Source organism: Theileria orientalis, chromosome 1 (assembly GCF_000740895.1).
Source record: "Theileria orientalis strain Shintoku DNA, chromosome 1, complete genome".
Taxonomy (NCBI): Eukaryota; Apicomplexa; class Aconoidasida; order Piroplasmida; family Theileriidae; genus Theileria; species Theileria orientalis.
The window spans coordinates 199,937-212,606 of record NC_025260.1 but is presented as its reverse complement, the minus strand read 5'-3'; the positions used below and the strand labels follow the sequence as shown (position 1 = coordinate 212,606).

The window sequence follows — 12,670 nt, the reverse complement described above, 5'->3', positions numbered from 1 at the left end:
GTGGTAAACTCGATTGTGTTTAGATCGGAACATATTTAAACTCGCAGTCGGAGAGTACAATTTAACCGGAAGTTATTAGCAAAATGACGTCAAACAGACCCAACGATAGGCCTGGCTACACAGGCAGAGCGACCAACCCGTTTCCAAACTCTCAGAATCAGGTTCACCAAAGCCCCTTTGCGAATACAGCTCCTCCTCATTCGCAAGCAGCTCAAAGTTTACCCTATCCACCAGGAAACTACGGACAACCAATGAATCCAGCACCTCTAGGTAAAGTAGCACGAAAAAATATTATTTTAGGTCAATTTTATCCACCTAGCGCATCACAGGGGCCTCCGCCACCGCCGCCGCCTATGGGCGCAGCTCAACCAGGTAAAATACAGCAAAATACAAGCCAATAGATATGCAATAGTTAACACATACACAAATATTATTTCGTTAAATCACACAAGCACGTCAAGGATGTATGACTAATAATGACTTTCAGCAGTGGTCAACAGGGCAGGAGCGCCCGGAAGCGGGTACGCAAACCCGCCGAGCGTACACTTTACAGCGAGCTTGGATTACAGCGCACAAGTCCCACCAGCATTCTCAGAACCAGTGCCTCCGCCGAAGATGGATGAACTGGGCCAGCAAGTTCCAGGTAAGAGTAGTTAAAATTAAAGGAAAACACAAATAAAATTACAAGCGTTTAATCAGATTACATAAAATTGACAATTTAATAGGACCAGGAACGACGAGACCTGTGACGAAGACGGCAGCCGGACAAGTGTTCCACGAAAATCTGGCAGCGACGACAGTGGGATTTAAGCCGGACGACAGCGCGTTGGATTCAGTGGTGCTCATGAATACCACTAAAAACTTCGTATCGCTGTCAGTGGAGACGCTGCCAGCGACGGATCAACTGTACCAAAAGTCAAACTTGACACTGTCATACACAATAGCGCCATTGAACCAAGGTAACACACGTATCTAGTTATTTCACACTGCTTGTTGGTTTGCGGGAACCGGAAGGGCGATTTAGTCCAAATACAGTAGTTAATTAGTGTACATGGCAACAAACTAATGTAAACGTAGTGGAAGACGTGCCGTTGCTGAACTACGGGAGTGAGCCAATCACGAGATGTAAGTCGTGCAGAGCGTACATCAACCCGTTTGTGCGCACGGACCCGTCGAAGAGGTTCTGGCTGTGTAACCTGTGTGAAACGTCGAACGAGCTGCAGGGAAAGTATTTGTCAGCATTCAACCACTTCTACGGAAGCAACCACAGCGCAGGAAACAGCGAAGTGGACTACGAGCTTAAGTGCGGAGTAGTGGAGTACATAGCATCAGCAGACTACACAGTGAGGCCGCCGCAGCCGCCAGTGTACCTGTTCCTTATCGACGTGTCAGCGAACGCAGTTAACTCGAGAATGGTGGAGATGGTGTGTAAGACAATCAAAGTAAGTTTGCGAAAAGGAACCTTGGACCATATGGAATCACCGAGGACGTGAACATGGACTAATAAAATGAGTAGGAACTGATACTGGAGGGAGGGTTCGGAACGGAAGATAGAACGATGGTAGGAATCATGACGTTCGACACCTCAGTGCATTTTTATCAAATCTCGCAAGGAATGGATAACTTTCAACTGCTGATAGTATCGGACCTGGAAGATTTGTTCCTGCCGCTGCCAGGAGACATCGTGGTAAACCTGGAAGATTCGTCACAAGTAAGGTTCTACATAGTAGCTAGGCACATTGGATGGAAGTAAACAAATCTTTAGGAGTTGCTTAAACTATTGGAGGCGCTTCCACTATTGTGGAAGGAAACGACAGTGAATGGATCCTCAATGGTAACAACGTAGTTAATAGTATATTTAGATGACTAACATGGTGATAGTAGTATGGCTAAATAAGTACACAGTTATTAGTACAATAATTAGGTACACAGTTATTAGTACCAGAATTGACAGCTGACAACACTGCAATTAGAGTATAATAATTAGACATACTGCCACTAGTGGTACAATAATCCAATACAGGGAAGTGCAATTAGAAGCGCACACTACGCAATGAAGCACGTGGGAGGGAAGTTGGTAGTGTTTACATCCTCGCCGTGCATGTACGGAGACTTCTCAATGACAGCAGCACAGAAGGCAGCAACAGAGCCGCAGACGAGCACAGTGTTGAACCTGAACAAGAAGCCAGTGACGAAGGTACAGCCAGTGGAAAAGTGTAAGGACTTCAGCGCAACAATGTCGCAAACACAGACGTCATTAGACCTGTTTGTGTGTACACCACAGCAACTAAACCTGGAAAAACTAAGGTTCTTTGCAACACTGACATCAGGTAAGATGAAGAAAAAAGTAAAAACGATGTAGGAAACATATACTATTACCCATATAAGCATCACAGTGAAAATCGGAAGTTGGTGGAAGAGCTGAGACACCTCGTCAAAAGAACAACAGTCTGGGAGAGCGTAATGAGAATAAGGCTGAGCAAGGGGTGGAAGGTGACCAACTGGTTCGGAAACTGCTTCCTGAGAGGAAGTGACCTGATGGTGCTGCCGACGACGTCAGAAGATCACACGTACACAATAACATTTGCGCCAGATGCATCGAGCGGAACGACAAACAGTAATGGTAGGCGGAAGAATAAATATAAGATGCACAGATAATTAGTATATTGAGTCAACTGCGACTTAGAATACCATTATACATATATATATATATATGTGTTGGAATATCGATGTACAGATATATGCGAATCACAGATAACTAGCAGATAATAACAAATATTAACAAATAATTAACAAATAATTAACAAATAATTAACGACGAATAACAAATATTAACAACCAATAACAAATAATAACTAACAACTGATGATTATGTAGCAGCCGCGACCAAAAAGGTCATGTACATACAAACAGCCTTGTTACACACAAATAGTTACGGAGAACGCAGAATACGTGTGTTTAACACAGCAATTCCAGTCTCAAATGATCTAGGTAAGAATATAAGGAGTAGAAATATGTGAATATTTAAACAAACTAGCACCCAAATTACGAATTAAAAAACAAACTAGTAGCCAAATTACCAAATGATAAATAAACTAGTAGCCAAATTACCAAATGATAAATAAACTAGTAGCCAAATTACCAAATGATAAATAAACTAGTAGCCAAATTACCAAATGATAAATAAACTAGTAGCCAAATTACCAAATGATAAATAAACTAGTAGCCAAATTACCAAATGATAAATAAACTAGTAGCCAAATTACCAAATGATAAATAAACTAGTAGCCAAATTACCAAATGATAAATAAATTAGTAGCCAAATTACCAAATGATAAATAAACTAGTAGCCAAATTACCAAATGATAAATAAACTAGTAGCCAAATTACCAAATGATAAATAAACTAGTAGCCAAATTACCAAATGATAAATAAACTAGCAGTCAAATTACGAATTAAAAAAATAACAAATAAAATAGGTACTGTGTTGAATAGTGTTAATGTTGAAGCGTTGGTATACAATATGTTATTGGGAGCGATCAAAGTTAACTATACAAGCGGAAAGTTGGTGGATGCAAGAAGTTACCTGACGGGAAGTTGCTCAAGAGTGACGAGTAGCATGAGCATACTGGGCTCAACAGCAGACGCAGTAAGAGTGTTGGCGTTGTACGTGTTAGGATTGCTTAAAAGCGCACTCTTCACGGAAGAACACAACCACGACCTGAGAGTGTACCTGAGCACGAAGTTTAGAAGCTGTAAAATAGACCAAGTGATACTGTACGCGTACCCGCAGCTGTATAACCTAACCAACGAGTTGAACTCGCAAGAATTGCTCCTGCAAGGTTAGTAGCAGTAACTTATCAACATAGTAGCAGTTGATTAGTAACTTAGAAGCAGTTGATTAGTAACTTAGAAGCAGTTGATTAGTAACTTAGAAGCAGTTGATTAGTAACATAGAAGCAGTAACTTAGCAACATAGTAGCAGTTGATTAGTAACTTAGAAGCAGTTGATTAGTAACTTAGAAGCAGTTGATTAGTAACATAGAAGCAGTTGATTAGTAACTTAGAAGCAGTTAATTAGTAACTTAGAAGCAGTTAATTAGTAACCCATTAGATTAAGTATAACTAACTAATTAGTGAATATAAGGATATTACAAAAAGAACAAATAATTAGTAACTAGAAACAGTAGTTAGTGAAGACAAATAAGAAAGGAAAATTAGCAACTAATAACCGATTAAATTATATATCTATTTGTTAAAAATGGATGTAGGCTTGCCACTGGCACTGGAGTCACTTGTCCAGGAGTGCTGTTACCTGCTGTTCAACGGAGAGTACGTGCTGCTGTGGGTGGGAAAAAATGTGCCAAATAACTTCATGCAAGCAACATTCGATGTGCCATCATTTGAACAGTTGAACGTAGCACTGGTGCCACACGCACTGGAACAAATGTCGACACCAAACGCACATAAGCTGAGAATGGCACTGGAAACACTGAGAGAAAGACTGCCACCATACGTGCCACTGATGGTGCTGAAGCAAAACGAAGCAGACGGACTGTTCTACGCAAACCTAATACAAGATAAAACACAAGGAATGATGGTGACATTCCAAGAATTCTTTAACTCAGTACAGCCAAGATCAACAATACAACTGAATCGATGATGTATTTAAACGATTCTAAAGGTAGCGAGTAGGAAAATTGTGGAAAAGAAAGAAGAAGAAATTAAAAAAACTAGTAATAAAAACAAAAGGAAAGAAAGAAGAATAAAAGTTGAAGGTGTAAAGAGAAATCAACACACAAACAATTACTAGTTTGTAAATTTATTATCTTAAGATACGAATATATATGGTATACAAATGTGTAAACTAGGTGAATAAGAAAATAAAATAGTAAATAAAAATAGTGAAAGTGATGATAAAAGTAAAAATATTGTGTGGTGACGTTGAGATCTAAGAGGAGAAGTAAATAAAAAAAAAAGTAATCGATAGTAAAATAGTAATACAAAATAATGTAAAATAAAATGGAAGATAAGGAAGGAGAAAAGGAAAAGGAAAACCCAGATTCCATGCCAGGCCTGATGACAAGGGGAAGGCTACAGAAACTACAAGGAATAACAAACCCAAAACCAACAAATAGAAGATACCTGGAAGATGAATTCATTACGCCCAAAGCAAAAGCACAAATGCAAAAGGGAGAAAGCCACCCATACGGAAAAGTAATGGGAAAATGGGTACCTAGACCAATATGGCCACCAGGTCAGATGATGAGAATGGGAAACCCGCAGAAAATCATGCCAAATAACCAGAACTACATGATTACACCATACCAACAGCAAATGGCACATCAACTGGCACAGCAAATGAGCCAAATGCCGCCACAAATGACACACATGACAATGCCACAACCAGGAATGCCAGTACCACCAAATAAAATGCAAACACAGCACGGAATGCAAACACTAAGCCCGAAAATGGCGCAAATGATGCCGATGATGATGAGACCAGGAACATACGGACCGAAGGGACACCAACAAGGACAGCCAATGCCAAAAAGTATGAGACCAGTGCCAGTAATGCCAGGAATGCAGAACATGAACCCAATGATGTACGCACAAATGATGCAGAGAATGGCACAGAAGTCACCACCATACGTGAGAAACGCAATGATTAAAGCGAAAATGACGAAAACATCAGTGTCGCCGAAGAACATGGAAACGTTCCTGAACGATAACTCATCAAGAGATGAGAAGATCGACCTGAACGAACAGCTGAGAGAAGAAATAAAAAAGATACTAAACCAGGAACTGGATAGAATCAACGATCTATACACAGATAGAGTTAACTTTGAAAAGAAGGGGGAAGTAAATTTACTAAGTAAAAAAGAATTAAACGGAATTAAAGAAAATAGTAACAATAGTAGAGAGGCTGAAGAAAAAGAAGAAGTAAAAAGACCATTTACATACGTAAACGAGGATGAAATAGTAGAAGTGCTGATAGAAAGATTTAAACAAGTGCTGGAGGTGCTGTGGAGCGAGACGAAAAAGTGCCACGAATATAGCTTAGACGAAACGTACATCAAGCTGTCGACAATGATAAAGGCAGAAGAAGAGGAAAATAACACGCCAAGGTCAAGGAAGAGAGGAAAGAAGAAGACGAAGCCGGAGCTGGTGGTGACGAGGAACTACAGTAGCCTTAAGACACTGTTTATGAAGAGAGACCAAATAGAAAAGTTAATGGCGTCATACAGAACAGCCTCAAGAACAACGGGAGGAAACAACTACTTCACATTCTCATCATTTAACACAGGGCCGATCCACAACGAAGGGGAAACCGTTAACGAGGGAGAAGAGGAGGACTTGTTCCTGAAGAAGGCAATGGAGTACGCAGACGTGGCCTCGAACCAGAAAAACCTGGCGAACATCGTAACGGCGCTCGACTTCAGAGCGGCGCTGGCAGGAGACAGCCTGCTCGAATACCTGCCGGGTGTATTCAGAGAGACGCTGATGGAGGCAGTGAGCTACCTGCACTTCGACCTGGGAACGCCGCCGCCGATGTCCCCGAAGATGTCGAAGCAGGAGCCGGAGCAGGACGCAGTGCTGAACAAGGTCTACGACACGCTGCAGAGCTTCCAGAACTCGGACACTCCGCCGAAGCAGGCGCCCATGATGCCCGGATTCGCGCCGTTCGTGCAGAACTTCGGCGCCTTTAACCCGGACGAGAGGATGAAGGAGATGATGGCGGGCGCGGCCCAGGCGAAGCGGCCCTTCAACGTGCCGCCAGGGATGCCGATGTTCCCCGGCGTGCAGCCGATGCACAGGAGCGTGCCCGGAGGCATGCCGCCGAGTCTGTCACCGAGTCTTCGGCCAAACATGCCGCCAACTATGCCGCCGAATATGCAGCCAAACATGCCTCCTAATATGCCCCCAAACATGGCTCCAAACATGGTGCCCGGGATGCCCCCGGGAATGCAGAACCTGCCAGTGGGCGCAGGCAAGGGAGTACAGCTCCAGCCGGGACCGAAAGGCTTCAGCATTCCGCCAGGCATGATGCCTCCGCAGATGGTGATGCCGAACATGATGCCACCTCACATGGCGAACAACCAGTTTTATAAAGAGTAATATTTTGAGTAAAAACTACACATACGTAAAATTTAGAACCGCGCGCGGTGAATCATGAAGAAACCGGATTTCATAGACGAGTTCGTGCTCAAGGGGATGATTTTGACCTGGGCGTCGACTATACTCCTATCCTTTTTCCACATACTCACAGTTAGTTTGCCGCGCAGAAACATATGCTCAGACCTTCAAGTTGACGCAGCTTTCCTGCGAAAGGAGCCTGATTAACTACAACGCAACGTGTGCAGGTACGAACCCAAAAAAAAGAGTTTTTCGCCCTTCCAGACGTATTATAAACGCACAAATATAAAGTAACTTAATTTTTATTCCTGAATTAACACCTTACAACTGTAGCCACGATTTTGCTCTTCGGATCAGTGGCGTGTGTGTCCACGTCACTCGGGATTCCAGTGAAAAGTAAGAACATACTCACACATAACTTTTAGTATTATCGCAAATACTCCAGAGAGTGAGTTTCAACACAATCAAGGGTAAGTCGGTCAATTTTACACCGAACGCTCAGACAACGACCAGGCCGACCTACTCTCAGTATCAGGTTCAGTTTGACTGCAAATAAATGTAAACAGGAGTCATCATTTTTGCAATACTGTCAGCCTTAATGCCGCTCACAGGTAGGCATAGGGACACATAGGCAAATGTATACATAACACGTACCATACACACACATATCTGTGAACGATCATTTAGCTACCTAAATTCCATAAATAATGGGCGATCTTTAGGATTCTTTAAGGTTATGGCAGCAAGCAGGTGTAGACACCTGAAGTCCCCTTACTTCCTCTCAACCGTGGGACTTAACTGCCTGGACATGTAAGTTCGCGTTTCAATAAAGTTTAGTTTTTTTATCGCCTCCGTAACCTGGGTTTTGATGCGGAGAAAGGACCTGGAGCTGTTTCGTAACAACGTGGAACGCATCGAAGTTGGACCCAGACTAAAAAAACACTAAAGTTTAGTATGGTGTGCAACACCCATAATGTCATTGCATATTTTACTTGTTTCATATTTTAACATAACTGAAGTTTATAAAATATTATGGATGGAAGTAGAGCACTGTTAATTGATCTTATTAAATTCCTCGAGTCCGTGGAGGAGAAAATCGTGAACAGATCAGTGGAATTAAAGGACCTCCTCCAAATTATTAACATAAAACACGTACCTTACTAAAACAAATAAAAATAATTTTTAGTGCTTCAATACAATGGATTCCATGCTAAAACAGTGCGAAAAGAGCGTATCCACTCAAGGTTAGTTTGCTATCGTTAAAATATTAAGCAGATTTAGACGAAATAAAAGATCGCATAAATACAGCAAAGGAAACAGTGAAGATACTGGAAGGCTTAGCAATATTGAATGAAACATCCTCAATTTACGGAGACTTATATCTAATAGATGATAAAGCATCGAAGGATGAGGATTACAGCTCATACGGTAGTCATCTGAAGATATCAAACGAGGAGTTTGATAAATTAATAGAAGAATGGGCAGAAGACCGGGACACATCGGAGAAAAACACAAGGAGGAGGGAAACAAACAAAAACGAGAGTTTTCAGGAGCAAATCAAGGGAGAAATGGCACAACTAGCAGATGTAAGTTTTTAAAACCAAAAAACAAAATTAGACCATGAAATCGAAGGCAATGAGGTACCGGGATATAATCGTCAAGGACAACAAGGTAGCATTTAGACAAACACATATGCATCACTGGGGCCATTCTGGGCAATAATTGATAATAATTAAACATAATTTAGTGCAAATGAATTTTAAATTCAGGCTTTGCTGAAATTCACGGGAGAACAGGAGAAGCAGCTAGACACAGTTACACATGTGGCGATGGAATCCTCGAAACTGGTGAGGTCGTCACATCTATCCCTGATGCAGCTAATAATCATGGCAGCATCAATGATAGGACTCACAATGCTGATGATGTTCATATTCATAATAACGTAGTCCAAAACAGTACTTCATTCCTCCGCCACACACCGTAAATTGGATTACGCAAAAACCCATGAATAACTAGATAATATGATAAAATTTAAAGATAAATATATATTAATAATTTTAAGGGGTCAAAAGGGCCCATATCGGCCTGAAAAGGAACCCCGAATTGTAGACAAGTGCAAAAGCTGTACTGCTGTACTAACCAGTGGGAAGAAGTACAAGGATAGTTTTATTCACTTTATAATTTCACAACAGCACTATTACCAAATGAAGTTCGCAACAGTATTACTATTTTCCGTAGAAGCATTTCTTCTAGCAAAAGCACAACGCCTCGACTTTACAGCCAAGGAATTATCGGCAGACTACGTTGACCTACACACCTTGAAGGATAAAAATGTACAAGACTCCAGAGAAGTCAAATTATTCGCATCCAAGCACTCGGACGGGTTCGACAGCGTATTGGAAGGAAACTTTGTAGTTTGGGGAGACGACAGCAACTACAAGTGCTCCTACGCCAAGGTCTATTTCAAGGATGGAAAGACACTCGGACTGAAGCTGGGGCTCGTACTCAAAACAGGAGACCACTTGTCTGAGTACAACACTAAGGAGGCCTACCTGAGGAAGGTTGGCACGAAATGGCTTGAGATAAACAGAAAGGTCTTTTGGGATTTCGTGAAGAGAACCTACGACCTCAACTACGCAGACAAGGGCTACGAAACCGACGAGGAGTTCGACCCAGCGGAGTCAAGCCTCGTAATAGCAAAGCCGCCGCTCAACAGACTCAAACTCATCACCGACAAACGCCCAAGACCACACTTCCCTCTTGAAGAATCCAAGGACCTCCCCGAGGAGCTGGAGGTAAACGAACTAAATGACATAGTGTTGGTCATCCCCCCAAGAGACGAGTCTGAGCACGCAGATCCAATGTCTGAGCTCGACAAGATAACTGTTCCAGCAAAAACAGTAAAGCCAACCAAGGACTTGGGAGAAGACGCACATCCTATGTCCGAGCTCGACAAGATAACAGGCCCAGCAAAAACAGTAAAGCCAACCAAGGACTTGGGAGAAGACGCACATCCTATGTCCGAGCTCGACAAGATAACAGGCCCAGCAAAAACAGTAAAGCCAACCAAGGACTTGGGAGAAGACGCACATCCAATGTCCGAGCTCGACGAGATAACTGTTCCAGCAAAGGGCGATGAGAAGAAACACGAGTTCAGAAGGGGGACTCCAGAAGAAAAAGGGGCCAAATTGAGAAAAGAAGGTGACGATAAAAGTGTGGTCGTAAAGGAGGTCAAGGACGGCAAAAAAAGCTCATTCCTGACAAACTCACTCTTGTTACCAGGAATATTAATGATGCTCTACACATTCCACTAATCAACAAATGCAGAAAGCACGGTCAAAACAAACAATTGTATAATAAGTATTATATTCTGTAAAATGCAGACCAATTTCATTAAATCAGTAATCTCTTCATAACAAATTATCTGTTAAGTAACCACTATTCATTTACATACTAATCCTGCTCATAGAGTTCCAACCAGCTCATCTGAATCCTCTCGAGGGCGCCCTCGGAGCACTCGCCAGAAATGTCAAGAGCGTAGCTGCTCCTGACCACCTCCTTGACCATTTCATGTAGGTCCGTGAACCTCAGGCTCAGAGGGTTGAGTGTCTTATGTTTCTCAAACAACAGCTCAGAAATATCCTCATGGTCGTCCCAGGTGACCTTGCTCTTGGTAGCCCTGGAAGCTGAATACGATAGGTGCCTCGTCAAGGCAAAGTTAACATCCTGGAGTAAATTTCTGTCAAATCCGTAAGAAATAGAGTCCACGGTCTTACAGCATCCTTGGCGATATCCGTTCAAACTCATAACCTTTAGGGACAAATAGAGCCTTGGTAAACACAAGGTAGCCTTAAAACTGACAGGAATAAAAATCACATTGGAGCAACGAGTTAAAACGGCTTGACATCTCATTTCATTAAATCAAAACATTACCAATGAAGTAAACATGGACCGGTGAATTCAGTTTGAATAAATAGAATGAGTATTCAGATTCTTTACCGATCAGAAACTTTAATCAAAAATAAACTGACCTAAAGTGGACAAAAGGCCATGGCTCTCATATTTTACAAAAATTTTATGTAATGTGTGCACAGTACTGGAAGAAAGGATGATTCCTAACTACAACCTCATTAACCGTTATTTTGTAGGGATTGAGCATACACATAAATTAAAGGTAGACATTTAGATCTTGGTCCCTTTTATTTCGTTTTAAGCATTTGACTCAAATCAACAATTAAAGTATATACACATTGTTCATTTAAAAAAGTAGCCTATGTTTCCCTTCTAAATGGGTTATAAATTTTAATATTTTGAATTATCGTAATAATCAATACCTCAGGTTATACGATACACGGGAACTATGGCTTCGACTTCCAGGCTTTCCAAATTTATATATCGATCTTCCTTCAACGTTTTATTCAAAAATAATTTCCCAAAGGGTAACATTACACCCCAACCTCAACCAGGGCTATTTTGCAGTAAATTTTCACAAAGTACAAGATTTATTACAACCTCACGTTCATTATTTTCAGCCGAAAAGGGAGTAAATGAATTAAAGTCCGATAAATCAGAAGGAAGTGTGTCTGCAGATTTAAGTAAAGGAAAGCATTTTAGTCACATCAGTGAAACCTTTTCACAGGGGAAATATAAAGGAGCTGGATTGCCGAAACCAGTGGGCCCACCAGACGATTTGCCATCAATTGAATTCGGAAAGCCCACGGGAATGTACAACTTCGTCAGACACCAACACGGAGATCCCAGAGGACACCTGAAGGAGGACGGAAGATTTAACGAAAAGTACGCAACTGACGGGTTTCACTGGTACGACGCATACACAGACGTGCCGAAGCAGAAGAGAACAATAGTCAACGGAGAGGCGATGATCATGGGAGTGGAAACGAGACCGATGGAGGAGCTGTTCGGACTAGAACAAACAAATGTGCCGCTGTACCATAGAAGGAAGTTCCTGACATGGTCGAACCACTCGTACATCCTGAGGGCGGAGTTCTGCTTTTTCTGGATACCAACGTTCATTATATTCAGCCTGGCCTTGCCATGCTATACAATGCTCTACATGATGGACGAAGCAGTGTACACAACAATGACAGTAAAAGTAATAGGACATCAGTGGTACTGGGTATACGAAGTTGAATCTCCACCAGCGGAATGACAAGCATTGGAGGTGAAAGTTTTGGAATTTCAGAGTAATTTTTTGCCTTTTAATTTCACTTATATTTTATGTAATTTATTTAAACAATGTGTGCAAAATAAGGAAAATTTCAAGATGATTTTAAAAGGTTATGTAAGGCACAATGTCGTGTCAATGTGGCAAGCGTGTTCTATAGCTAGCCCTTAACACACAAATTGTTTTATCTTCACATTAATATTAATGTAATTTTTAAGTATAAATTATCTATGTTTAAAGTTGAATCTTATCACAGGATTCACAAGTAAATGTAATTGTATGTGTATAGTATAGAGAACGAATATTCGGGAAAATTTTATTAAATATTCAAAGGTGTAAAGTACGTAA

The 12,670-nt window shown here is 41.5% G+C and overlaps 7 protein-coding genes across 7 annotated transcripts; 6 read left to right on the top strand and 1 right to left on the bottom strand.

The window, feature by feature from the left end:
* Window positions 1-83: 83 nt before the first annotated feature.
* Window positions 84-4,663, top strand: TOT_010000091 (protein transport protein sec24-like; the record flags this gene model as incomplete). Its single annotated transcript, XM_009690629.1, has 11 exons — window positions 84-372; window positions 488-643; window positions 726-959; window positions 1,078-1,442; window positions 1,517-1,711; window positions 1,766-1,834; window positions 2,024-2,330; window positions 2,363-2,617; window positions 2,878-2,991; window positions 3,480-3,842; window positions 4,272-4,663. 11 exons carry the CDS (start codon window positions 84-86, stop codon window positions 4,661-4,663), a joined length of 2,739 nt encoding a protein of 912 aa, XP_009688924.1.
* Window positions 4,664-5,022: 359 nt separating this feature from the next.
* TOT_010001209 (heat shock protein 70) lies at window positions 5,023-7,119 on the top strand (the record flags this gene model as incomplete). Its single annotated transcript, XM_009690628.1, has 1 exon — window positions 5,023-7,119. The coding sequence occupies one exon, from the start codon at window positions 5,023-5,025 to the stop codon at window positions 7,117-7,119; it is 2,097 nt and encodes a 698-aa protein (XP_009688923.1).
* Window positions 7,120-7,173: 54 nt separating this feature from the next.
* Window positions 7,174-8,083, top strand: TOT_010000089 (conserved hypothetical protein; the record flags this gene model as incomplete). Its single annotated transcript, XM_009690627.1, has 8 exons — window positions 7,174-7,269; window positions 7,301-7,364; window positions 7,471-7,533; window positions 7,563-7,607; window positions 7,640-7,672; window positions 7,704-7,748; window positions 7,860-7,947; window positions 7,975-8,083. 8 exons carry the CDS (start codon window positions 7,174-7,176, stop codon window positions 8,081-8,083), a joined length of 543 nt encoding a protein of 180 aa, XP_009688922.1.
* An 86-nt stretch (window positions 8,084-8,169) lies between these two features.
* Window positions 8,170-9,083, top strand: TOT_010000088 (conserved hypothetical protein; the record flags this gene model as incomplete). The annotated part of the gene is made up of 5 exons (XM_009690626.1): window positions 8,170-8,289; window positions 8,324-8,381; window positions 8,413-8,723; window positions 8,755-8,808; window positions 8,907-9,083. 5 exons carry the CDS (start codon window positions 8,170-8,172, stop codon window positions 9,081-9,083), a joined length of 720 nt encoding a protein of 239 aa, XP_009688921.1.
* Window positions 9,084-9,341: 258 nt separating this feature from the next.
* TOT_010000087 (conserved hypothetical protein) lies at window positions 9,342-10,451 on the top strand (the record flags this gene model as incomplete). The annotated part of the gene is made up of 1 exon (XM_009690625.1): window positions 9,342-10,451. One exon carries the CDS (start codon window positions 9,342-9,344, stop codon window positions 10,449-10,451), a length of 1,110 nt encoding a protein of 369 aa, XP_009688920.1.
* A 139-nt stretch (window positions 10,452-10,590) lies between these two features.
* Window positions 10,591-11,049, bottom strand: TOT_010000086 (uncharacterized protein; the record flags this gene model as incomplete). Its single annotated transcript, XM_009690624.1, has 1 exon — window positions 10,591-11,049. One exon carries the CDS (start codon window positions 11,047-11,049, stop codon window positions 10,591-10,593), a length of 459 nt encoding a protein of 152 aa, XP_009688919.1.
* A 448-nt stretch (window positions 11,050-11,497) lies between these two features.
* TOT_010000085 (cytochrome C oxidase subunit 2a) lies at window positions 11,498-12,307 on the top strand (the record flags this gene model as incomplete). The annotated part of the gene is made up of 1 exon (XM_009690623.1): window positions 11,498-12,307. One exon carries the CDS (start codon window positions 11,498-11,500, stop codon window positions 12,305-12,307), a length of 810 nt encoding a protein of 269 aa, XP_009688918.1.
* Between the last annotated feature and the right edge of the window lie 363 nt (window positions 12,308-12,670).